At 37.2% G+C, this 27,527-nt stretch overlaps 1 protein-coding gene across 5 annotated transcripts in view; it reads left to right on the forward strand.

The window, feature by feature from the left end:
- The window catches only part of ZNF385B (zinc finger protein 385B), a 317,444-nt gene that overhangs the window by 221,505 nt on the left and 68,412 nt on the right, over positions 1-27,527 (forward strand). For all 5 annotated transcript variants that reach the window (XM_068543878.1, XM_068543879.1, XM_068543880.1 and 2 more), the window contains one exon: positions 15,043-15,188. In XM_068543878.1, coding sequence (XP_068399979.1) covers positions 15,043-15,188 — 146 coding nt within the window. The remainder of the gene's footprint in view (positions 1-15,042; positions 15,189-27,527) is intronic.

A 27,527-nucleotide genomic window follows, 5' to 3' on the forward strand; every position in this document is an offset into this window, starting at 1 on the left:
TATTGTTGATTAGTTAATTGGCCAATTTTCAATTTGGGGCTATTATGTATAGTATTGCTATGAACTTTCTCATACAGATCATTTCTGTTAGCTATATACTTGGAAGTAGAATTGCTGGGTCATAGAGTAAGTGTATATTCAGTTTTAGTAGACATTGCTAAATCGTTTTTCAACGTAGTTATAACAATTTACACTTCAGATAAGAGCTCTGGTTGCTCCATATCCTTGTTAGCACTTGGTAATCTCTGTCTTTCTTCATTGTAACCATTCTTGTGGGTATGTAGCAATATCTTAGTTTAATGCATATCCCTAATGACCAATGAAGTTAGGTGCTTTTTCACATGTTTACAGACCATTTTAGTATCTACTTTTGTGAAGTGTCCATTCAAGTCTTTTGCCCAATTTTCCTACTGTGTTGTCTTTGTCTTACCGATCTGTAGGAGTTCTTTATCCTAGATTCATGTCCTTTGTCAAAATACATATATTGTGAATATCATCTCATACTCTCTGGATGGCCTTTTCATTCCCTTGATCATGTCTTATCCTTACATTCGTATTCTTTTTTTTTTTTTTTTTTTTTTTAGGTATTTTTTTTTTTTTAAAACATCTTTATTGAAGTATAATTGCCTTACAATGGTGTGTTAGCTTCTGCTTTATAACAAAGTGAATCAGTTATACATATACAATATGTTCCCATTTCTCTTCCCTCTTGCATCTCCCTCCCTCCCACCCTCCCCATCCCACCCCTCTAGGTGGTCAAAAAGCACCGAGCTGATCTCCCTGTGCTATGCGGCTGCTTCCCACTAGTTATCTATTTTACATTTGGTAGTGTATATATGTCCATGACACTCTCTTACCCTGTCACATCTCACCCCACCCCCTCCCCATATCCTCAAGTCCATTCTCTAGTAGGTCTGTGTCTTTATTCCCGTCTCGTATTCTTAATAGAGTATATTTCTCATTTTTTTCTTTTATGATTAGCACTTTTTGTTTCCCATTTAAGAAACCTTTGCTTACTCCGAGGTCACAGAGATGTTCTGCTTTTCTCTTTATTGTTTACCTTCTGATCCAGAAACACTAAGAACTCCTGAGTGCCTGAACAAGTTTTAAATTTTAAGACATTCCGTATCTCTATGCTTTTTGCTTATGCAGTTCCCTTCACCATTCTCCCATACCCACCTCTCAAAATACTAACCATTCCTCAGTCTTGTCTTAAGAGATAGTTCACCTATGGAAATATTTATGAATCCAGCTCCTAACTAGATCTAATTTCTTTCTCTCTTGAACTTCCTTAAAATTTTGTTGATAATATATGACCACTGACATATCCTGCCTTTTATAAGTATTAATGGATTTAACTATTTATGCTGTCCAGGGATATGGCATAGTGTCACAGGGGTAGGAATAGTTCATAACTACAGTAACAGAAACTTAATGAACACTTGCTAGGTGTCAGGCACAGGGTTAAGTACTTTGTATAGAAAAATCTCAGTTATTTCTCCTACCAGTCCTATAATGCAGGTCCTCGTATTTTCCCCAATTTATAGAAAAGAAAATAGAGGTATATAGAAGTAAAATCACTTGTCTAAGGTCATACAACAAGAAAGTGGTGGACCTGAAAGTCATCTGCTTTCTCCTGAATTGGTGCTTTTAATGTGTATAAGACACCAGCCTGAAGGACATGCCATAGTATCATGGTTATCCCAGACCTCTATGAAAATAAAAGAATTGATTCATTCTCAAATTGAGGGTAGAAATTATATCTGCCTAGACATTCACAGTACCCATTACTAAATTAAAAGCTCCAAGAGGTTTTGCAGGAAAAAAACCATTTCAAACTTCCATGAAACCAACATTTTCTATATGTATTTGATGATAGAATCTTTTTCACGTAACAACTTTATAAATAGCCTACTTTTTGGAATGATTACATGGGCTTTAGAGTCAAACAAACAGGAGTTTGGACCAAGACCCTACCATATATTGTGATCTTAATCTCTGCAAGCCTTACCTTTCTCAACTGTAAAATGGGAATAATAATACAAACCTCATAGAATTGTGTTATAATTTAATAAAATAAGGGACACAAATCACTTAGCACAGTACCTGGCATAGATTAGAATCTAACCAAATGGTACTTTTTATTTTCTTATCTTCTCTTAGTAAGTAAAATAAATTCTGTCTGACTCAGTTCATACTCCCTGTAACTGTCAGCACTGTGCCTTGTACAGTTGGTCCCCCATAAGTGTTTACTGAATTAAATAATACTATTATTTGGGGAAGGTTATTTTTAGATAAATATATTCTTATAGAGCATTAAAAAAATCTTATATATTTTAGTTATCTCAGCATCAATACTACATTAAGCTCAAATGAAAGTTTTAACGAATTCCCAGATGCAAAGGAGATCCAACATTTTAAATCTCTTAGGTTGATGGTAAAATGTTTCTATCTACAGCTAGAGAATGTGTGTATGTAACTGAGGTATTTTCAGATATTCAGTTTGGTTACCATGGCATAGTAGTAAAAAGCAGAATTAAGTAGTCAGATTGCCTGTGTTTGAATCCTGACTCCTCCTCGTACAAACTGTATGAAATTGGGCTTAACCTCTTGGTGCCTCAGTTTGTCATCTATAAAATGGGGCTAGTAATAGTACCTTGTTCATTGGTACTTGTACATATACTCATTTAATATACAGAAATGAGTATATACTTAATATATAATATTAACATATAAATGATATATGATAAAAATGATATAAATATATAATTTTATATATATAAATGAGTATGTATGGATATGTTATATACTTATATGTGTGTATGCATATGTAATGTGCTTAGGGTAGTGCCTGGTATATGCACTATAAAAATGTTATCTCTATTATTATGTTGTGTGGCCTTTTCAGAAGCACAACCCTTTATCAGTCACATAAACTATTCACCTTTCTCCCACACTTCACTTCTTGTTTTTCTCACATGGCAGACTGATAAAAATGGAAATAGTGAGGGAAGGGGTGGAGGAGCTGCTGGTTGGTGACTGGTAAGAGGGAAAGTTACTCCGTATAAGGCGCAACAAACCTGGAAAAGCAATAAAAAGAGAAATCTGAGTTTAGTGGAAAATCTGAAATGCCACTCATTTTAATTTCTTTAAAGAAATCTTTGGGAGTTCTACAATCGACATTGTCTCTGCCTAATAGATTTTTATAGTATGTGAAGTTTTTTATTTCAGTACTCACTAAAGCAAACATACATAATAACGGCATTGGAAGAAACTCCTGCTGCAGGATATATTGTAGACTGTATGCACATTTGATCTCATTCTGTAAATGCTTCTCCATGCAGATTTTCTGTGACTTTGGCGTACTCTCCTTTCTAAGAATGAGATGTTTTGTTTGTTTGTGTTTTGGTACATAAAGAAAGCCTCAAAGTTATAACCTAAGTAGACCTTCAAAGGTCTATTTCTTAGGGTCAAGACTACGGCAATCATTTCAACTGTCACCTGGTCCTCAATTGAGGTTTTATTGTGCTGGATTATGACATAATCCACTGACATAGTAAGGCACCTATTATGTTACAGAGGCAGTTGGCTGAAATAATAGTTTTCTTTATGACCATAGTGGTGAGTTGCCCTTCACATATTTTTGGTTTCATAACTGTAGATGAATACAACTTGGATTTTACCATCAAAATGAAATTTATGGAAGAAGGTTAATTGCATGCTTATGGGAGAATATATGGATGTGTGGAATTTCCATAATGAGAGTCGTGACTGTTAGATCTTTGGGGTATGCATGTTTGTACATGTGTGTTTAATTTTAGTACAGGGAGTTTGATAAATATATATACATTAACTGATATAAAAAGCCTTATTTTCAGATAAGGTGGAGACCTATTATGACTCAATTTATTATGACATATACAAGGTTATATCCTATGCTTTGAAACAGAAATACATATAGGAAGTATTTTACGTAATATTGCCAAATCCTTGGTACAAACGACAGAGGGTTGGCTCTGTTCCACGAGAACAGCAATGTAATGGGAACATTATACCACCCTTTGTGTTGAAATACCTACTCATTATATTTTCAATCTTTTTTTTCCTCAGTGAGTCCTTGAGTTTTAGAGAAATTAAGCATTTTCTTTCAGGGTGCAATGCATTTTGGCCCAATTTCTGCTTGTATCTCCCCCTGACTTTTGGGCATCCCGAGGTGAGGAGAAATGTTCCCCAGCAGCAACAGCAGCAGCAAAATCTGGGAAAAGGTGATAGAGGGATCAAAGCCCAAACTAACCTGTGCAAAAAGTGCAGTTTATTCCCACTCATTTTCCACTTGCAAAAACGTCCTTTGAAGCAATCAGTTTTGGTGAAGTGATATTAAAAAGCAGGTTTTAAAAGTGAAAACAGCAAGGTTGAGGTGAGGGAATTGATGAAAGCATAGTTTACATATATATATATATATATTAACATCTTTACTGGAGTATACTTGCTTTACAATGGTGTGTTAGTTTCTGCTGTATAACAAAGTGAATCAGCTATACATATACATATATCCCCATACCCCTCCCTCTTGCGTCTCCCTCCCACCCTCCCTATCCCACCCCTCTAGGTGGTCACAAAGCACCAAGCTGATCTCCCTGTGCTATGCAGCTCCTTCCCACTACCTGTCTGTTCTACATTTGGTAGTGTATATAAGTCCCTGACACTCTCTCACTTCGTCCCAGCTCACCATTCCTGCTCCCCATGTCCTCAAGTCCATTCTCTACGTCTGTACCTTTTATTCCTGTCCTGCTCTTAGGTAATTCATAACCTTTTTTTTTTTTTTTTAGATTCCATATATATGTGTTAGCATACGGTATTTGTTTTTCTCTTTCTGACTTACTTCACTCTGTATGACAGACTCTAGGTCCATCCACCTCACTACAAATAACTCAATTTCGTTTCTTTTTATGGCTGAGTAATATTCCATTGTATATATGTGCCACATCTTCTTTACCCATGCATCTGTCGATGGACACTTAGGTTGTTCCCATGTCCTGCCTATTGTAAATAGAGCTGCAATGAACATTGTGGTACATGACTCTTTTTGAATTATGGTTTTCTCAGGGTATATGCCCAGTAGTGGGATTGCTGGGTCGTACGGTAGTTCTATTTTTAGTTTTTTAGGGAACCTCCATACTGCTTCCATAGTGGCTGTGTCAATTTACATTCCCACCAACAGTGCAAGAGGGTTCCCTTTTCTCCACACCCTCTCCAGCATTTATTGTTGCTAGATTTTTTGATGATGGCCATTCTGACTGGTGTGAGGTGATACCTCATTGTAGTTTTGATTTGCATTTCTCTAATGATTAGTGATGTTGAGCATCCTTTCATGTGTTTGTTGGCAATCTGTATATCTTCTTAGGAGAAATGTCTATTTAGGTCTTCTGCCCATTTTTGTATTGGGTTGTTTGTTTTTTTGATATTGAGCTGCATGGGCTGCTTGTAAATTTTGGAGATTAATCCTTTATCAGTTGCTTCATTTGCAAATATTTTCTCCCATTCGGAGGGTTGTCTTTTCATCTTGTTTATGGTTTCCTTTGCTGTGCAAAAGCTTTTAAGTTTCATTAGGTCCCATTTGTTTATATTTGTTTTTATTTCCATTTCTCTAGGAGCTGGGTCAAAAAGGATCGTGCTGTGATTTATGTCATAGAGTGTTCTGCCTATGTTTTCCTCTAAGAGTTTGATACTGTCTGGTCTTACATTTAGGTCTTTAATCCATTTTGAGTTTATTTTTGTGTATGGTGTTACAGAGTGTTCTAATTTCATTCTTTTTCATATAGCTGTCCAGCTTTCCCAGCACCTCTTATTGAAGAGGCTATCTTTTCTCCACTGTAGATTCTTGCCTCCTTTATCAAAAATAAGGTGACCATGTGTGTGTGGGTTTATCTCTGGGCTTTCTATCCTGTTCCATTGATCTATATTTCTGTTTTTCTGCCAGTACCAAACTGTCTTGATTACTGTAGCTTTGTACTATAGTCTGAAGTCAGGAAGCCTGATTCCTCCAGCTCCATTTTTCGTTCTCAAGATTGCTTTGGCTATTCGGGGTCTTTTGTGTTTCCATACAAATTGTGCAATTTTTTGTCCTAGTTCTGTGAAAAATACCATTGGTAGTTTGATAGGGATTGCATTGAATCTGTAGATTGCTTTGGGTAGTATAGTCCTTTACGCAATGTTGATTATTCCAATCCAAGAACACGGTATATCTCTCCATCTGTTTGTATCATCTTTAATTTCTTTCATCAGTGTCTTATAGTTTTCTGCATACAGGTCTTTTGTCTCCTTAGGTAGGGTTATTCCTAGGTGTTTTATTCTTTTTGTTGCAATGGTAAATGGGAGTGTTTCCTTAATTTCTCTTTCAGATTTTTCATCATTAGTGTATAGGAATGCAAGAGATTTCTGTGCATTAATTTTGTATCCTGCTACTTTACCAAATTCATTGATTAGCTCTAGTAGTTTTCTTGTAGAGTCGTTAGGATTCTCTATGTATAGTATCATGTCATCTGCAAACAGTGACAGCATTACTTCTTCTTTTCCGATTTACATTCCTTTTATTTCTTTTTCTTCACTGATTGGTGTGGCTAAAACTTCCAAAACTATGTTGAATACTAGTGGTGAGAGTGGGCAACCTTGTCTTGTTCCTGATCTTATTGGAAATGGTTTCAGTTTTTCACCATTGAGAACGGTGTTGGCTGTGGGTTTGTCATATATGGCCTTTATTATGTTGAGGTAAGTTCCCTCTATGCCTACTTTCTGAAGGGTTTTTATCATAAATGGGTGTTGAATTTTGTCAAAAGCTTTTTCTGCATCTATTGAGATGATCGTATGGTGTTTCTCCTTCAATTTGTTAATATGGTGTATCACATTGATTGATTTGTGTATATTGAAGAATCTTTGAATTACTGGGATAAACCCCACTTAATCATGGTGTATGATCCTTTTAATGTGCTGTCGGATTCTGTTTGCTAGTATTTTGTTGAGGATTTTTGCATCTATGTTCACCAGTGATATTGGCCTGTAGTTTTCTTTCTTTCTGACATCTTTGTCTGGTTTTGGTATCAGTGTGATGGTGGTCTTGTAGAATGAGTTTGGGAGGGTTTCTCCCTCTGCTATATTTTGGAAGAGTTTGAGAAGGATAGGTGTTAGCTCTTCTCTAAATGTTTGCTAGAATTCGCCTGTGAAGCCATCTGGTCCTGGGCTTTTGTTTGTTGGAAGATTTTTAATCACAGTCTGAATTTCAGTGCTTGTGATTGGTCTGTTTATATTTTCTATTTCTTCCTGGTTCAATCTTGGAAGGTTGTGCTTTTCTAAGAATTTGTCCATTTCTTCCAGGTTGTCCATTGTATTGGCATATAGTTGCTTGTAGTAATCTCTCATGATCCTTTGTATTTCTGCAGTGACAGTGGTTACTTCTCCTTTTTCATTTCTAATTCTATTGATTTGAGTCTTTTCCCTTTTTTTTGATGAGTCTGGCTAATGGGTTTTCAATTTTGTTTATCTTCTCAAAGAATCAGCTTTTAGTTTTATTGATCTTTGCTATTGTTTCCTTCATTTCTTTTTCATTTATTTCTGATCTGATCTTTATGATATCTTTCCTTCTGCTAACTTTGGGGGTTTTTTGTTCTTCTTTCTCTAATTGCTTTAGGTGTAAGGTTAGGTTGTTTATTTGAGGTGTTTCTTGTTTCTTGAGGTAGGACTGTATTGCTATAAACTTCCCTCTTAGAACTGCTTTTGCTGCATCCCATAGGTTTTGGGTCGTCGTGTTTTCATTGTCATTTGTTTCTAGGTATTTTTGATTTCCTCTTTGATTTCTTCAGTGATCTCTTGGTTATTAAGTAGTGTATTGTTTAGCCTCTATGTGTTTGTATTTTTCACAGATTTGTTCCTGTAATTGATATCTAGTGTCATAGCGTTGTGGTCGGAAAAGATACTTGACAAGATTTCAATTTTCTTAAATTGACCAAGGCTTGATTTGTGACCCAAGATATGATCTATGCTGGAGAATGTTCCATGAGCACTTGAGAAGAAAGTGTATTCTGTTGTTTTTGGATGGAATGTCCTATAAATATCAATTCAGTCCATCTTGTTTAATGTATCATTTAAAGCTTGTGTTTCCTTATTTATTTTCATTTTGGATGATCTGTCTATTGGTGAAAGTGGGATGTTAAAGTACCCTACTATGATTGTGTTACTGTCGATTTCCCCTTTTATGGATGTTAGCATTTGCCTTATGTTTTGAGGTGCTCCTATGTTGGGTGCATAAATATTTACAATTGTTTTGTCTTCTTCTTGGATTGATCCCTTGATCATTATGTAGTGTCCTTCTTTGTCTCTTGTAATAGTCTTTATTTTAAAGTCTATTTTGTCTGATATGAGAATTGCTACTCCAGCTTTCTTTTGATTTCCATTTGCATGGAATATCGTTTTCCATCCTCTCACTTTCAGTCTGTATGTGGGTCTCTTGTAGACAACATATATACGGGTCTTGTTTTTGTATCCATTCAGCCAGTCTATGTCTTTCGGTTGGAGCATTTAATCCATTTACATTTAAGGTAATTATCAATATGTATGTTCCTATTACCATTTCTTAATTGTTTTGGGTTTGTTATTGTAGGTCTTTTCCTTCTCTTGTGTTTCCTGCCTAGAGAAGTTCCTTTAGCATTTGTTGTAGAGCTGGTTTGGTGGTGCTGAATTCTCTGAGCTTTTGCTTGTCTGTAAAGGTTTTAATTTCTCTGTCGAATCTGAATCAGATCCTTGCTGGGTGGAGTAATCTTGGTTGTAGGTTTTTCTCTTTCATCACTTTCAATATGTGCTGCCACTTCCTTCTGGCTTGCAGAGTTTCTGCTGAAAGATCAGCTGTTAACCTCATGGGGATTCCCTTCTATGTTCTTTGTTGTTTTTCCCTTGCTGCTTTTAATATTTTGTCTTTGTATTTAATTTTTGATAGTTTGATTAATATGTGTCTTGGCATGTTTCTCCTTGGATTTATCCTCTATGGGACTCTCTGCGCTTCCTAGACTTGATTAACTATTTCCTTTCCCATATTAGGGAAGTTTTCAATGATAACTCTTCAAATATTTTCTCAGTCCCTTTCTTTTTCTTTTCTTCTTCTGGGACCCCTTATAATTCAAGTGTTGGTGTGGTGCATTTAATATTGTCCCAGAGGTCTCTGAGACTGTCCCCAATTCTTTTCATTCTTTTTTCTTTACTCTGCTCTGCAGTAGTTATTTCCACTATTTTATCTTCCAGGTCACTTATCTGTACTTCTGCCTCAGTTATTCTGCTATTGATTCCTTCTAGAGAATTTTTAATTTCATTCATTGTGTTGTTCACCATTGTTTGTTTGCTCTTTAGTTCTTCTAGGTCCTTGTTAAACGTTTCTTGTATTTTCTCCATTCTATTTCCAAGATTTTGGATCATCTTGACTATCATTACTCTGAATTCTTTTTCAGGTAGACTGCCTATTTCCTCTTCATTTGTTTGCTCTGGTGGGTTTTTACCTTGCTCCTTCATCTGCTGTGTGTTTCTCTGTCTTCTCATTTTGCTTAACTTACTGTGTTTGGGGTCTCCTCTTCACAGGCTGCAGGTTCGTAGTTTCCATTGTTTTTGGTGTCTGCCCCCAGTGCATGAGGTTGGTTCAGTGGATTGTGTAGGCTTCCTGGTGGAGGGGACTGGTGCCTGTGTTCTGGTGGATGAGGCTGGATCTTGTCTTTCTGGTGGGCAGGACCACGTCCGGTGGTATGTTTTGGGGTGTCTGTGACCTTATTATGAATTTAGGCAGCCTCTCTGCTAATGGGTGGGGCTGTGTTCCTGTCTTGCTAGTTGTTTGGCATAGGGTGTCCAGCACTGTGGCTTGCTGGTCGTTGAGTGGAGCTGGGTCTTAGCGTTGAGATGGAGAACTCTGGGAGAGCTTTTGCTGTTTGATATTACATGGAGCTGGGAGGCCTCTGCTGAACCAATGTCCTGAACTCGGCTCTTCCACCTCAGAAGCACAGGCCTGACACCTGGCCGGAGCACCAAGACCCTGTCAGCCACATGGCTCAGAAGAAAAGGGAGAAAAAAGCAAGTAGGAAAGAAAAATTACATAAATAAATAAATAAAATAAAGTTATTAACATAAAAAATAATTATTAAAAATTAAAAAGAAAAAAAAATAGAAAGAAAGAAGAGAGCAACCAAACCAAAACACAAATCCACCAGTGATAACAAGCGCTAAAAACTATACTAAAAAAAAAAAAAAAAACGAACAGACAGAACCCTAGGACAAATGGTAAAAGCACAGCTATACAGACAAAATCACCCAAGGAAGCATACCCATACACTCTCACAAAAAGAGAAAAAGGAAAATATATATTGTTGCTCCCAAAGTCCACCGCCTCAATTTTGGGATGATTCGTTGTCTATTCAGGTATTCCACAGATGCAGGGTAGATCACAGATGCAGGTGCAAGTTGATTGTGGAGATTTAATCTGCTGCTCCTGAGGCTGCTGGGAGAGATTTCCCTTTCTCTTCTTTGTTCTCACAGCTCCTGGGCTTCAGCTTTGGATTTGGCCCCGCCTCTGCGTGTAGGTCACCTGAGGGTGTCTGTTCATCGCTCAGACAGGATGGGGTTAAAGGAGCAGCTGATTCGGGGGCTCTGGCTCACTCAGGCCGGAGGGAGGGAGGGGGACAGAGTGCGGGGCGAGCCTGCAGCGGCAGAGGCCAGCAAAACGTTGCACCAGCCTGAGGCACGCCGTGTGTTTTCCCAGGGAAGTTGTCCCTGAATCACGGGACCCTGGGAGTGGCGGGCTGCACCGGCTCCCGGGAGGGAGGTGTGTGGATAGTGACCTGTGCTTGCACATAGGCTTCTTGGTGGCTGTAGCAGCAGCCTTAGCATTTCATGCCTGTCTCTGGTGTCCATGCTGATAGCCGCAGCTCGTGCCCATCTCTGGAGCTCATTTAGGCGGTGCTCTGAATCCCCTCGCCTCACACAGCCCGAAACAATGATCTCTTGCCGCTTCAGCAGTTCCAGACTTTTTCTCAGACTCCCTCCCGGCTAGCTGTGGCACACTAGCCCCCTTCAGGCTGTGTTCACACAGCCAACACCTGTCCTCTTCCTGGGATCCGACCTCCGAAGCCGGAGCCTCAGATCCCAGCCTCCACCCGCCCGGGTGGGTGAGCAGACAAGCCTCTCGGGCTGGTGAGTGCTGCTCGGCACCGATCCTCCGTGCGGGAATCTCTCCGCTTTGCCCTCCGCACCCCTGCGGCTGTGCTCCCCTCCGTGGCTCCGAAGCTTCCCCCCTCTGCCACCCGCAGTCTCCGCCCGCGAAGGGGCTTCCTAGTGCGTGGAAACCTTTCCTCCTTCACAGCTCCCTCCCACTGGTGCAGGTCCCGTCCCTAGTCTTTGTCTCTGTTTTTTCTTTTTTCTTTTGCCCTCCCCAGGTACGTGGGGAGTTTCTTGCCTTTTGGGAAGTCTGAGGTCTTCTACCAGCGTTCAGTAGGTGTTCTGTAGGTGCTGTTCCACATGTAGATGTATTTCTGATGTATTTGTGGGAAGGAAGGTGATCTCCACGTCTTACTCTTCCGCCATCTTGAAGGTCTCCCCCCATAATTTATATTTATTCAGAAGATCTACCAGTACTTTAAAACAATCTGTGTTTTACTTGGCAAATTGTCTGTCATTAAAATGCTAATGAAATGGTAAACAGCTGCTAAGTTTTTATGCTAATGAAGGGTGGCAGCTAAGTAGTTGGCAAGCCCTGTCTTTATTAGCCTAGAGATTTGATTGGGTAAGGGGGATCACTGTACATTCTGACCTTTGTTGATGGAGCAATCTGTTTGTCAAGTTCCATGTTGCATTCTATTTGATTTGAGTTTGTTAGTACAAAGTGACTCTTGCAGGCTCTCCAGGGCCATGTGTTACAATGTTATCAGAGCCACCATTGTGGGCTTAGAGAAAGAATTTTGCTTCCCTTTGGGATACCTACAATGGCAAAATAATTATACATTTGTTCATCAGGAATGTTAAAAGACAAAATTCAACTGAGTAAAATTTAAAGATCTTATCGGCCTTACTGAACGATTCATGAATCAAGCAGCATCCCCTCCAGTGAGCAGGGCTACAGAAAGGGAAGATTCTTAAAGGCAAGACAAGAAAGTCGTAAACAAAAAGGATTATTTCAGGCTTAGGTAACCTATCTATGGGGGACAGAAGCGGTCTGTGTGGCAGATTACTTCCTCTTCCTTTGGGGGATGGAGAGGGCTAACATGACCAATTGCCTCGTTGGTGCTGACCAGAAAATTCCACATTAACTGGTTAGGATAACATTCCTGAGTCGGATTACATTCCTAGGTTGTAACTGCAATTAGGTTAGGTACTAGAACAAGTGACCCCATTTTAGGCCTTTTGTTTCTATTTCAACAGGCAGCTTTAAGTATACTGTATGCTTTTATACTTTAAACTTTTGACAATTATAATAATTGTAAATAGTAAAAGGCCATTGGTCTAATATAAGAAATACCTGTTTTTCAATTTAGCTAAGATTTTTTTTTTTCTTTTTTTGGCTGCATTGGGTCTTCGTTGCTGCACGCAGACTTCCTCTAGTTGCAGTGAGCGGGGGCTACTCTTTGTTGCAGTGCGCAGGCTTCTCATTGCGGTGGCTTCTCTTGTTGCATAGCACGGGCTCTAGGCGTGCGGGCTTTAGTAGCTGTGGCACACAGGCTCAGTAGTTGTGGCTCACGGGCTCTAGAGTGCAGGCTCAGTAGTTGTGGCGCACGGGCTTAGTTGCTCCACAGCATGTGGGATCTTCCCGGACCAGGGATAAAACCCGTGTCCCCTGCAGTGGCAGGCAGATTCTTAACCACTGCGCCACCAGGGAAGTCCCTTAGCTGAGATTTTGAAGCAAAGCTTTTAAGATAAATATTTTAGTAAATGCCCCTGTAGCATTTGACATATTGATGTAATATATCATCTTGGACCTACAAGCTCTGAAGTTAGCAATGTTAGAAGAATAATGTGTAATTAAATGCAGGGTGGTTATGTGAATGCCAGGCTGAGATCAGAGTATTTACTTTGGCATCAGAAAAAAAAAAAAAATTTTGTTTGACCTATACTTTTGGCTGATTCTCTTTTGCTGAGTCCTACTCTATATTCCCTAATGGACGGGCTGACCTAAAGACTTGCCATTAAAGATAAATGCTTCAGATGCCCTTCTCTTTTTTCAGTTTTTAGGATCAATGTAAATGAGGTATGACAGTCCGTTAAACACTACTGCCAGTAATGTTCTGGGATGATTTGAAATATTATGCAGAGTTTATTAAGGAAATTCATTACCAAAAAATATATCATTGAAATAGAAATTTTAACTATTCTGGGACACCGTGAAAGAAGACTGGTGGAAATTTTAATAGTCAGAGCATTTTCCCATACTGTTCATTTCTCCTTGAAGCCAGCAGGGGATTTTAGGCATATAACTATTTGTGGTCCTATATAGGCATTTCAGGAGAAATTGGAACCTTCATACACTGCTGGTGGTAATGTAAAATGGTTTAGCCATTTTGGAAAACAGTCTGGAAGTTCTCAAAAGGTTAAACCATATGACTACCATATGACCCAACAATCCCCAGTTCCACTCTTAGGTATATATGCAAGAGAACTAAAAACATGTCGCCACACAAAAACTTAGAAACGAATGTTCATAGCAGCATTATTCATAATGGCCAAAAAGTGGAAACAACACAAATGCCAATCAACTGATGAATAAATAAACCAAAAATTGTACATCTACAATGGAATATTATTCAGCTTTAAAAAGAAATGAAATTCTGATACATGCTACAACACGGAGGCGCCTTAAAAACATGCCAAGTAAAAGAAAACAGTCACAAAAGACCTCATATTGTATGATTTCATTTAAATGAAATGTCCAGAATAGACATATCTGTAGAGACAGAAAGTAGACTAGTGGTTACCAAGAGCTGAAGGTGTTGGGAAGAATTGGGGGTGTCTGCCAGTGGGTATGGAGTTTCTTTTAAGGATCATGAAAATCTAATATTGCTTGTGGTCCTGGTTGCACAACTCTGAATATGCTGAAAACCATTGAATTGTACACTTCACGTAGGTGAATTTTATCTCAATATGCCTGTTGTATTTTGTTTAAAAAGGGCATATCAGAGCCTGTCTCCTGGAGAGACACCTGCAGCAGTGATTACTTATCTGCAGTATGTAGAGCTTATAGGCTAGAGAAAAATGCATGTTACCCTGGAGAGGAGTGTTTTAAATCTCCTACAGACAGGTTACACCAGATATGTAAAGACAGCTTAATAAAATTGTTAAAAGGATAGTCGCTAAAATAATACAAGGCTCATTAGAAATAAAAGTTGAAGTCAAGAATTTGGTTCCAACTCCTCCCTGTCCCCCAAAACCCTGCCTCTACCTTGATTATAATCACCCCTTTTAGATTCTCTAACTCTCCAGTGTCCAGACTAAGGGCAACTTTCTGTTTGTTTTTTTAAGAGAACAAATTGTTTGAGTGATAACTTTCCTGGGATTGGACAGCAACTATAAGAGTCCAGGGTTTCTTCCCCTGGTAAAAACCCTATAATGATCTCTGATTTGCATAAAATGCACCGACTAGCCATTCAATAATTGTGAATAGTAAATTGCATCCGGCTTCAAGAGGCTCCTCCCCTCCTCTCTCCTACATTTTTGGCTAGTAAGTAATGATTGAACAAGAGGGTGATATTCTGCCTCACCTGCCAGCAGGATCTGTGTACTATGTATCTCAGCAGAGTCTGAGCAGCCCTTGACCTTTGCCATAGGGACACATTCTGTATCCCTGTCTTAGACATTGAGCAAGAAGACCCTTTTTAAGTGTATTTTCTCCTCCTGTGCCATTTGCTGACTCCCAGCATAACTCTCTTGCTTGCAGGTTGCAGCTCAGCAGTCTTGTTTTTGCACTGTAGGTTGGGGAGGGAGATGGATGTGAGCAAGAGATTGAATTCATTTTTGTTTTGTTCTTGGCAGGCAGTACATGCCACTCTACTACCCTTCCTGCTCTTGTGCGCACACCTACCCTGATGATGCAGCCTTCACTGGATATCAAACCATTTATGTCTTTTCCAGTAGACAGTAATTCTGCTGCTGTTGGGCTGTTTCCAAATTTTAACACAGTGAGTAAATGCATTTTTATTTTATTTGTCTCCTCCTCAATCTCTTTCTTTCATTACAATTGTGAATAGGCAATAGACATAGCCTGTTTCCAAAGTGTGTAGTTTTAGACCATATATTGGTTATACATTATGAAAGATAATGCTTCACCCATGAGAGTTAGTCCGAACAATTATGAAAGATAATGCTTCACCCATGAGAGTTAGTCCAAACAATAACCAGCATATTTATTTTATAAATATTTCCACAGGCGACTTTTCACCTGTTGCTTTGTGCAATTTTGATAGACCTTTCAATGGCTTGAGAACCCGTATCTTTTCTGGGATGCTGTTCACATGCTCAAGAACACAATTTAGAGGTATCGAGCCACACTGATTTTTCCCTACTAGTAGAAAGAAAAAGAAAGTGTATGTTTCATCTTCCTGGGTACATTTTTATTTGGGAGATTTTTTAGATAAAGACTCTTACACAAACAGAATTCTTATTTGGAGGCTATTGTAGATTATGTGAATCCGATTCTATTAGTAAAAGGAAAAAATTCATTTTAGATCTACACGTTACTTGTCTGCATACTTTGACATTCCCTTTAAACCACATGATAAATATTAGTGAATTACCTATAATTACCAATGTTCTTCATTCAGGTCAGCTGACCTTCTTCTGTTTGAATGAAAGACAACTTTGTAGGTATGCCAAGTGGAACATGACATCTTTCAACAATAGAATTCAGCCTAAAATCAGTCCATAGCTAGATTCTAAGCTTATAGTAAAAGAAAAGGTTAACCAGTTCAGATGACTGCACAAATTATGTCTGTTCAGTCAATAAATACAGTCAGTTGGGGTCTGATGGTCTACATGAATGATACAGCATTATAGAAGCTACCATAATCAAGAAAAAGAATTGCATTACCAGACAGTGAACGTCTGAAGTACTGCCAAATATTTCCTTCTGCAAACGTATCTTCTGTATGAAGTGAAAACATCAAGAGGATTTTTCCTCAAGGGTTGTAAATAAAATGTGCTGACATGCCTTCTGTTGTGGCTTAGGCATTGTAAGGTAATTAGAGGGTGGGGGAACAGCCAACTTTTTAAAGAGCACTGGCCTCGACTTAGCAAGTAAACGGTTGAATGTTTTCGTCTTCTTGGGCTTTTTCAGACACAAGTCACACAGTTTTTTTTTAAAAGGCCTGAAAAGGTGAGCAGCATTTCTAGTGCAGTGGAACAACTCAGTAAGATAAATCACGCCTGTCCTGGTCACATTAATCCATCAGGAGTGACCATGCCAAAGCAACACATCGTGCCATTTTAGAGAACTTGAACTCAAGCATGCTTATTCTGTCCTCTATCTAAACATGGGTGATACATTCCAGACATAATTGAATTAAGCTATACTTCTGAAAACATTTACTAGGTCTTTGTATTTTGATTAATGTACATTTGGAAGACAGCATTTATAGCCACTGCAGGAGTCCAGTCACTGTCAGGAAGCAGTACTGATGACGTGGGTAAGCATAAATGTCTCCTACTGTGGTTCACCTCTCTGTATTTTGTTTTTAACACGAGTAATACTTATTTCAAAAATTCAAATAAAACATTAGCATTCAAAGCAAAATATCAAAGTCACCATTCCCTGCCCCTGCAGACACACTTACTCCCTTCCCTAGAGGAAAGCACCCTCAGCAGCTGGTATACGTCCTTCCAGCCCCTTCTAGATGTATGTTATGTACATATCCAATAGGAAACCAATCACTGTTGTCTTTTTACAACTGTGATCTTCTGATTAGCGCTATTCTCTAAGTCACTTTTAGAGAATTTCTAAATGTCTTATATATACTTCTTTGTTCTTAAGGGCTGTAAAACAGAAATGGAAAGAATATCTTTATAAGTTCTTTTTAAAAAGATAGTCTCATAATGGCTTTTTAATGTTGTGTAGGGCTTACAGATGTACTAACTTGCCTTTTTTGTTTGTTTATTCTATATAGCAATTAATATATGATGTATTTGAGAAAATCCAAGGAATAATTCTAAGAGATGTTCATTGTTTTTTCTTCTTAGAGGCAAATAAACTTGTAATTTTCAAATGAAAATTTTTTTTTCTTGAAAGTGAAGAATATAGCAATGAACTGCATGATATAGTCATTTTATTCTCTCTATATTATATCCAAGGCATTTATTGGATACAGAGTCCTTCTGGTAATGCATTAAAAATTAAGTCATTGCAAGTGGGACCCTCTATCATCTTGCAAAAAAAATGAATTTATGGGATCATTGGATTACCCATGATTTTTCACTGATTTGCAGTTTCAATTACTCTAACCCTTTTCCTATGGACTTTTCCATTCCAGTGTCTAACTCACCCAACAGATTTCCTGGGCAATTTCATAAAAGTCACTGTCCACATTTTCCTAGGAAAATACTTTTACATTACTACTAATAATTATACTAGATTATTGTATTTTGTGATGTTTTACATTCTTCAAAGGACTCAGACCTTAGAACATTTTAATCGACCACGGTTATTATTCCTATTGTCTACATGAGGAAAAAGCGTTAGTAAAGGAAGAACTGAGTCTTGAATTAGAATCTTCTAACTTCAGAACTGATGTTCCGGCTCTTCTGTGTCCTTGGCTCTTTTGGTCTGTGTCACCTCCCACCTCATTCAGTGTGAACAAAGCTCAATCAGAAATCTTTTGTGCTCTTTTCTGGCAGGATGGTAGATAATTTTCAGTAGAATCATTAAGTGGAAAGAGGAAAGGATTTTTTGAATGTAGAATGTATTTTAAAAACAGTTATAATTTCTTGTTAGCAAATTTTTTTTTCATCCCAACATCAACTTTAATGGCATAAATTTGGAATCAACAACAGAGAGACGGTTAATTACATACAGTAGAATATTTTACAATTATTAAAATTAGTATTTTTAAATGTGCACAAATTGCTCTTCAAGTAATGTTAATGTTAAATGAAAAATAGCAATATACAGAGCTATGTAAAAAAGTGTAACAGTTCCATAAAAATCAACAATCACCCCCACAACAACCATTAAACATGTACATGCATACTCTTGTTAGCAAATTTTAAAAGTATATTCTACTCAGTAGTCTGTGTGCTCTTTGAAAACCAACGTGAATGCTACCATAATCACTTCATTTTTAATCAAGGGTAATATTAGTAAATATAAGAAATATATTTTAACTCATAACCATTATCAGAAGAATGAACACTGTACTCTTGAGACCATAGCTGAAAGCTTTGGAAGTTCCAAGTTTTGCTATTTTCTTTGGATTTAAAATATATATATAAAGTAATGGTTTCTTCCTATTTTTATAGCAGAGTATGATAATGTTACATGAGAAACATAGCAAGAATGAAATGGGATTCTGTCATATTCCAAAGCAAATAGGTGCCTGTTCTATACTAAATTGTATGCAGTGAAGAGATATGCTTCACAGTGTTCATTTAGTGGCTATCTTGCCTTTTACTCCATAAGACAAAATCTCTCAGTGTTTATAGGTGAGAATAAGCAAAAAATTCAAGACACTGTTCAAGCAGAGTTCTGAGGAGACATACTAGGGAAAATGGGGTTTGGATCACTGATATTTTATGATGGGCTGTGTGTCAAGGATGCGTGCCTGGAGAATGAGGATGTTAAGTCTGCAAATTTAAAGATCTTGACCTTTATATCTAAAGTTTAATAGGCTTCTCTGCCTGGCAACTCACTGATGCTTACTTCTACCACGCCACCCCACCTTCATTTATTTGTCCTTCAGGGCCCAACCTAGAGATCACCTCCTTCACAGGAAACTTTCTGTGACTCTTGCAGTCTGACTTAAGTGCCCATCCTCTGTATTTCCAAAGTACCTCCCGATGACATCATATTCTCCCTGATTATCCATCTATCTTCACTGGAATGTCAGATCCTTGAGAACAAGGGCTCTATCTTGTTTATCTTTGTATGCTTGGTGTCTGGCATAGGTGCTCAATAAAACTCTTCTGAAGGAAGGAAGGGAGAAAAGAACAGAGAAAGGGCTCTAGATCCTTGGTGTTTCAATGTTCATGGTCCCCCATCCAGCAAAGGGAATTCCGGCATTTCTGAGCCTTACGTGCAAGGTGATAAGAGCAGGTGTTTACTTTTAATTTCCTGAGAATTGTCATCCTTTTTTAGTCTAAAGGCAATAAATAGTTATAAACTTTTCTCCAGCTGTAGTTCTGGCTTTCTCTGTGTGGATGGTATGGAAACTCTGCAAGTATCAACTGCATTCCTTATCCTAGGCCCTAATCTTAGGAGCATTTAGTTTAAAATCAAAGTTATTAATTACTGAATGTTACTGAAAACATAATATATGGACTAAACAGTACTGGATTTGGGGAAGGAGATAAACAAAATAAATAAAACAAAAATACCCCAGTGCCCAAGAAACTTGTAAGAAATAAAATAAATAGGCTAGAAAAGGCAAGATAATAAAAACCAAGAAATATAGGCGAAGTGAAAATAGTTACTGAACTTTATAGTGTTCAAGAAAGGCCAGAAAGAATGAATTTTTTGTATCCCAATAGAGCTATTTTCATTATTTTGTTACTCACTTTACTTCAGTTTGCCAACTGCTCCATGGTCATCCTTTAATTTTTTGTACATGATGTTTGGTAGCTGCCAAAATGTATATAATTGTTTCTCCCTATTAGAATTAGAATCTTCCACTTCCTTTACTGTGGATTCCATTTTTATCTTCACTTTACCTGGATAATACTTGGTGTTTAATACGTGATGTTTAATACCTGTCTAATACTTGGTTCTCCTTAATAAGAGACTTCTTCAAAATTCAAATGAATTGCATACTTAACACGATGGATTGTGTCAACTTAATATGATAAAATAGGTCCATTTAGAAGGCATACTCTCACACATGCTGTTATGGACTGAATGTTCCCTCCTCCCCAAATTCATATATTGAAGCCCTAACACGTGAGTGATAATATTTAGAAATGGGGCCTTTGAGAGGTAATTAGGGTTAGATGAGGTCTTGCAGGTGGTGCCCTTGTAATGTGATTAATGCCGTTATAAGGAGAGACCCCAGAGAGCTTTTCCTTTATCTACCATGTGAGGACATAGTGAGAAGGAAGTCATCTGCAAGCCAGAAAGAGAGCTCTCACCATAACCTGACTATGCTGGCACCCCTGATCTTGGACTTCCAGCCTCCAAAACTGTGTTAAATTTATTTCTGTTGTTTAAGCCACCAAGTCCATAGTATTTTGTTATGGCAGGTCTAGCAGACTAAGACATATATGCAACCTATATATTGTATGTGATGATTAGAAGATCTAGTTTCTTTTTAACAGCCACATATTAGATACATGGACAGATATATTTGTGTGACTCTCCAGAGCTGTAGCTATAATCAAGAGCCACTCAAGACACCACAGTCACCTGTCAGTTTCTCTGCTGCTTGGCAGTAGTTTCCATGCCTATTTATTTCAAATGTCTTTGTGAGTCCTGCCATGTTTTTGCAACTGCTCCAGGAAAGCACAAGCACAATGGAGGTCTCTGATGCTTTATTGCAAGAGGCTCAGTGATCTTTTTTTTGTGAAAAATAATCTGTTTTTTATTACCTATCTTAAAATTATTTTTTTCCTGACACATGAACAAATATGTGGAGCAGAATAAAGATAATTTATGAAGTATAAAGTCCCAAATTGCTATATGATTCTTTGAATCATCCATGACAAGCTGTGGAATGAGACATGTGTTTACCATTTATTTTATCATTCTAGACTCTTTGAGATTCTGGGTTATTCATAGTTTGGTGATATCAATGACTATATAAAAATTTTCTTTCTTGTAGTAGAAATAATAATATATTTATCAAGGAGGTCCAAAATAAAGAAATAGGGAATCAAAATCACATTCACTTTGCTGTTAATTCATGCCATGTTTCTCATGAGATGTTACTCTAAGGAAACTTGAAGTAAGCTAGAACATTCAATGTTTCACCTGCTTTTAATATGTTTATTAATTTAATGAAGTCCTTATTTAAACATTTAAATACCTATTTTTCTTTTGTTTAAATTTTTCTTTAATTTTATTTAAATTAAATACCTTACCTCTGCTAATACAATCCAAAGTGAATTTTTGTCATTTGAGTCTTCTTTTTTACTTTAGTAATGCTTTCCTGTCATAAAATGTTATATGTCCTATATTTCCTAGGACAGTAGTATGTCCAGTACTTGAAATGACACATTTGTCCAGTCAAATAAAAAAGAGAATATGGTTGAATTTTATTTTCATTATATGCTTAAAATATTTCAATAGGTCATATTCTTTCATATGTTCTAAAGAAATATGCCAAGTTGAAACTTTCCACAGTTACTCAAATTTACTGGAAGAGGGGAGGATGACAGCCTATTATTGGATTTAGATAAGTCAACAGCAACACTCTCCAGATCATTAGAAAAAACAGTGGTTATAGGAACTCTTTGAAATGTGCTACAGAACTGTAGAAGATTTTTGTACAGATATTTAAGCATAGATTACTGTCTGGAAATTTTTACATCACTATTGAACATGGCAGAGAGAAAAAATATGTAAACATGACCACTGGAAGGAGAACAAACTATGTAGTGATATTCAGTATTATTGTCTTCCTCGACTCTTCAGACCACAAATATGTCCTTCTTAAGCTTAATTCACGTCCCCTGCCTTATTCAAAAAATCTCAAGATTTATCTACTAAAGACTGTGTTCAAATATCCCTTTACTCACTCTTGAAAGCCCTTTAGAATATGTAGATATTATTGATATAGTATGTATATATACACAAGTATGCTTATATAATATGTGGTCATATGTGTTGTCTGTCCTTAATGAAATTATTTGTTCAGGTTATCTAGGAAAAGGAATGCATTCACAACCACTTACTGAATGTCTACATGTGCCAGTCATTGTGCTAAGGAGGAGTTATAGTGAATAAGGCAGAAGCTGCTCACTGTCTGATAGAAATTACTTCTTCCTCTTGTATAATTCACCATAAGATAACAGATTCTGCTTATAATAAATAGTAAATTCAGTTGATCAAAGCTGCCAAGAAACATCAGATTAAGACTCTGATGGACCTTTAAGGGGTAAGGGAACACAAGGTTTCAGGAGCCTGTGAAAAGAGGCACCCATAGTCCCACCATGCTATGTCCTCTTGCGTGTCCCTTTCATCGTCCTAGTCTTAACCTCACATGGCTCTGGGACCTCATCTTCAGTGCTAGAGTTTCAAGGATTATGTGTACTTGGAGGCCACATCAGATATTCTGGCAAGACAGGTCTTCAGTCTTGGCACTGTCCCAGGTCAGCATTTTTTAAGAGTAGAGTCAGCTTGGAAAAAGTGTGTGTCAGGCCCTCTTCTTTAAAAATGTATCTTATTCTTAACAAATCTCCAGTTAATTAAAGGAAGAAGAAACCAACAACAACCTTGTTCTTAGATTGTCTCAGTGACCAAGGCTCTTTATGCCTGTGGCAAAGTAGGAGAGCTTAATAAATATGAAATATGGCAAAATATTATTGTACAAAACATTCCCTCCAGCCCAGAAAAGGTATTTCTAAATTGGTTGCTCTATAAACATTAATTGATGGTAGGGTTCCCTGAGAAACCTTTATCAAAGCTTGGGAACCCATGCAATAGCACAGACCATTTTTTTTTTTACTCCCTCTAGATTCTTGTATTCAGAATTAGGTCTCAAATCTCTTTGGGGGAGGGAAAAACATGTTTTGGAATATTCCAGTTCCTTTATTTTTATAATTGCAATTGAGGGTGCTAAAGATGAATTGGAGTGCTATTTAGCAATCTGTGAAGTTTCAACATCTTTGCGGAGCATCTTTGCGGATCAGTAGGCATCTTGGAAAAACACTTTTTTTCACAGATTTAGCTGTCAATTTAGGTTTTCTTACCTTCCTTTTTATGTTCTGATGCTTGAAATAATATGAAAGAATATAATTTATATGAATAATACCTTATTTTCATGGAATTCTAGTATCAGAGGGCTTTAGCATATTTTAAAGACATTCTACAATTAATTCTTTCAACACATCCACATATGAAATAAGCTACGTGTGTCATTGTTGTACCCTTTTTGCAGATCAGAAGGTTGTAGCATATAATCCAGTCTTCTCATTTCTTCCAATAGACAGCTCTGCCACTGAAAAGGAAAAAAAAGCTAAATATCAGAGAAGCAAGAGCTGGTCTCCACCCTACTGTATCCTGAATTTAAATGTGTGTATTTCTCACAGGTTATTCGTGTGGGGCATATTTTCTTAAGTACCCAGTAAATCGCTGTGGCTCCTAATATCAGGCTTGCACTATATTTAGAAGATAGATTTGTCTTGTCAGGCTCATACTTGTTTTCTCTTATTATGAACAGTCTCTAGAGCCAAGTGAAGATCTGAGAGGTGTAGTAAGAAATATATGTGATCTCTTTCACAGGCTTATGATTTACAAATAATTAGAAATGTACAGAAAGTCTCCAACAATTAAAACAACAATTAGTCTGGGTCTATGTGTAAAATGGTTCATTGTCATGATAATCAAACCCACAAAATTTCCATTTCCCCAAATGAGCTGAAGCTATTAGATGCTAAAATGATTACCAATAGCCACTATCACATGGTATATACTTAAGTTTCAACTTTTGAAGTACTTACCTTCTAAAGGCGGTGGTGGCATTCATTCATTCAGTCAGTCACTCATTCATCGGTTATACACAACTTCCTCCCAAAAAGCCACTTGGAGCGTTCCCTCTGATCTGAGAAATAAGGCTGCTTGACTTGTTCCAAAGTAAGCCTCTAACAGTCCTATCTGGCCTGCACTCTGCTTCATGCCACCCTGGGAAGCAGGAACCTGAGTGGAAGGGAGAAGAGGGAAGAGCCATCTACTTCATTACATGGGGAAGAGCACTTGACGAGAGTCAGAAGACTACAGCTGGACTCGTTTTCTTTGGTCTTGAGAAAATCACTTAGCTCCACTTTCCTCATTTTAAAACTAGGGTGATAATACCTTCCTAGTCTATATTACTACATCATGAAAATTTGAGTTTATTATGTTTATGGAGAATTAAGGCTATGACTGAATATTTAGAAAATTTCTAGAATTTAGTATCTGTGGAAAAAAACAATATAACATATCACCATCCTATTTTTAATAATTTAAAATACCCATGAATTTCAAATGAGATAATGTTTATGAAATGATTCCTAAACAGAAAAGCTCTATTCTTATAAATAATATTAATATTTTTATTAATATTTCTATCTCTTTGATCTCATCTTCCTAACCAATTACCTTAAGTAAACCAAGTTATGTTTATCACTGGGGCTGGTGTTTTGCATTAGAACAATCCTAATCAAGGTAGATGCTAAGGATACGGCTAAGACCTCGTTCTTAAGTTTAAGAAATTTACAGTCAGTTTAAAGAAGTTATGTCTGGCGCTAAGCAGGTGCTCAATTTGTGTTACCTTGAATGAGACAATAGTAGTGCATACCTAAAGATCAGAATCACCTGACTGCCTGAAAACAATGCAGAGGGATAATGAATCTTGAGCAGGGTTGGGGAGAGGGTATATTGAGTGGAGGTTGGGAATAACCACAACTGGTTTGGATTCCTTTTTTCTCCGTTTACTTTCAATAATATTTAGACTTTGAAGGCTATGTATAAAGGTATTTTGAACCCGAAAGCAGTGTACCTATGACACATTGTCATTGACACCTAAGACACAAAGATGTGTTCTGCTATATTTTTAAAACACCGTTGACTTCCAAACATAGAACCTTTATTCTCATGTTATTTGTTAATCAAACTGACATTAGTTAAAATGGCAATTTAAAAAAAAATATTTTAAACTCAAAGTAGTCAACATATTCATCTATCCTTCATGTACTGATAAGGTAAATCTATTCTAAAAATTCTTTGGACTTTTGACTGTTACAGATCTCTCTTCACCCTACCTCCTTCTTTTTTTCTGAACTTAAATTGCCAATCATACAAGAAAAACCCACTTAACCTGTGCAGTAACACCTAACTGTAAATTCGGTGTGACATCTAACTGTAAATTTGATGCTTCCTGAAAAAAGATTAGTAGTTTTATAGTCTATCCCCAAATATTATATAGACCTTAACGATATGTACATATGTATGAAAACTATTTTTTTGTTAGAATACAAACATCAGCCTAAGTAAAACTTTAAAAATATACAAGCCAAGATATTCGTAGTTCCATAGCTATTAGGAACAGCAGAGAAATAATCAATCTTTAGACTTCTATGGGGGGAAAAGAGGTTTAAAACAGATACATTTTAACTTAGTTCCTTCATAAAAGAACTTTCTAGAAAGAGCCTGTGGCACATAGCTCATCAGTCCTTGTGCAATCAGACCTTCCATTGTCTTCTGAGGGAGAGGTGCCACCTCACAGGCCCGGCCCCTTTAATGGGTGAGTAGCTTCTGAAGAAGCATTGTGACGCCCAGATGTGGAGTTCTTTGAAGCTGCACTTCTAGGGAACCATCAATTTTGTTACAGAGCAAGAGTAATATCAGAATTTCCTGGGACTCGGTCATCAAAGGAAATTATCAGCAATTCATAGACTTTCCTTTTTGCATTTGCTTCAGCCTCTAGAGTAATCACAAAAGATTATAGTCTCCATTTCAGCTTTCATATCACTGAAATATTCTTCTCTGCCAAGAACATGATTGATTTCCAGAGGTCAGCTTTTAACCCCAGCTTCAGGAGGCCACTCGGACTTCAGTGGTTTGATAAGTGTCAACAATTGTTATTGTGATATTGTTCTGTTGTGAGGCAGAAATTTGGTGATTCCTGACTAATTATCCTTTAAATAAAGTGACATATCAACTTCTCATGCTGTTAGATATAAGTATTTGTCCCATTTTAGTAAGTGTTAGACGTTGCAGGAGACAGAAGTGTGAATAAAAATTTTCAAATGAGTGTTGGGAAGACTTTGAAACCAGCATCCTGAGATTGAATTTTAGAATGGAAAACAGAATAATTCAGAAATGTTTCTGAAAGTCTTCAAAGGGAGTAGGTAGATTATAAATACAAATGATTTTTGCTTCATGAGACTTCATGAACATTACTAGGGATTTTGTGTTTCATGACAACTTGCCATGTGATTCATGTAGGTTTTTCTCCATTGTTTGATTAGGAAATATTAATGCCATATCCATGGCCAAAATATAAGCAAACTGGGCACATTTTTAATTTGATGATTTCATTTGCTATATTCACTTTTCTCATATATATATATATTGCTTTACTCAGAACATACAGGGACAGAAAGGGCTTTGTGTATATTTGAAATCAGTTTGGTGGATAAAACAGTTTTACCCAGAAGTGACTAGATTTCCTTACAAATTCAAAAGAGAGGAAAGCAGTTCAGTTTAAACGACTTTTGGTTTGAACTATAGCCTCCTTGCAATCACGTAAAAATAATTATAAATCAAATGAATAAATGTTAAATGTCAAGCTGTACCATTAACAGAGCCTTATTCAATAAAGTAGTTATCACCTCAGAGAGCAGAGAAAGGCACTTTATTAAAGCTCTTTATTTTATTTTACAAGTATGGTATATTTTGTATAATAAAAAGGCAGAGTTGAACCAAAAATGTTTTTTTGCTGAGAAGAGTTGATATGTATACACATATACATCCATACAAAAAGGCAATAGCAAGGTGAATATATAACATAAAATGGTTTTGATATCACCTGTCCGCAAAACCACTCAGGGACCACTTTCCTAATTAAAGTCCTAAAATGTTAAGTGTGACAGGTAAGCCTGCAAGAAAAAGGAGGACCAGTAGAATCAATGTTGGGAGAGCAGTGACATCCTTGAATGGGGATGGGGGAAGGGCACAGATAAAATGCAAGATGCCCAGTTAAAGTTGAATTTCAGATAAACAACAAATCAGTTTTATTATAAGAATATCCTATGTAATATTTGACACATATTTATGTTAAAAAAAAAAAAAAGATTTTTATTTGCCAATCTGGCAACCACAGCAGGAGATCTGGGTTCTGGTCTTAGCTGAAGAGGCTCAAGCAAGTTACTAAAACTCTCCGTATCTTTTCTCACTTTCATGTGAGGAAGTTGGACTAAAATCAGGCTGGTGAGACTGGAACTTGACCCACGTGCTTTAACCAGACCTGTTTTCAGCATTTTATTATATTGAATTTCCAGTTAGGATTCTGTTTGGGGGTAGAGTCGGGGGGAAGGTTCTGAAACTCAAAACAAATAAAAAACAGTTTGAAAATGTAGACGATCTCTGACATTGTACCGCTGTGTCATGAGAGTGTGGCATG

This window comes from Eschrichtius robustus, chromosome 5, assembly GCF_028021215.1.
Source record: "Eschrichtius robustus isolate mEscRob2 chromosome 5, mEscRob2.pri, whole genome shotgun sequence".
Taxonomy (NCBI): Eukaryota; Metazoa; Chordata; class Mammalia; order Artiodactyla; family Eschrichtiidae; genus Eschrichtius; species Eschrichtius robustus.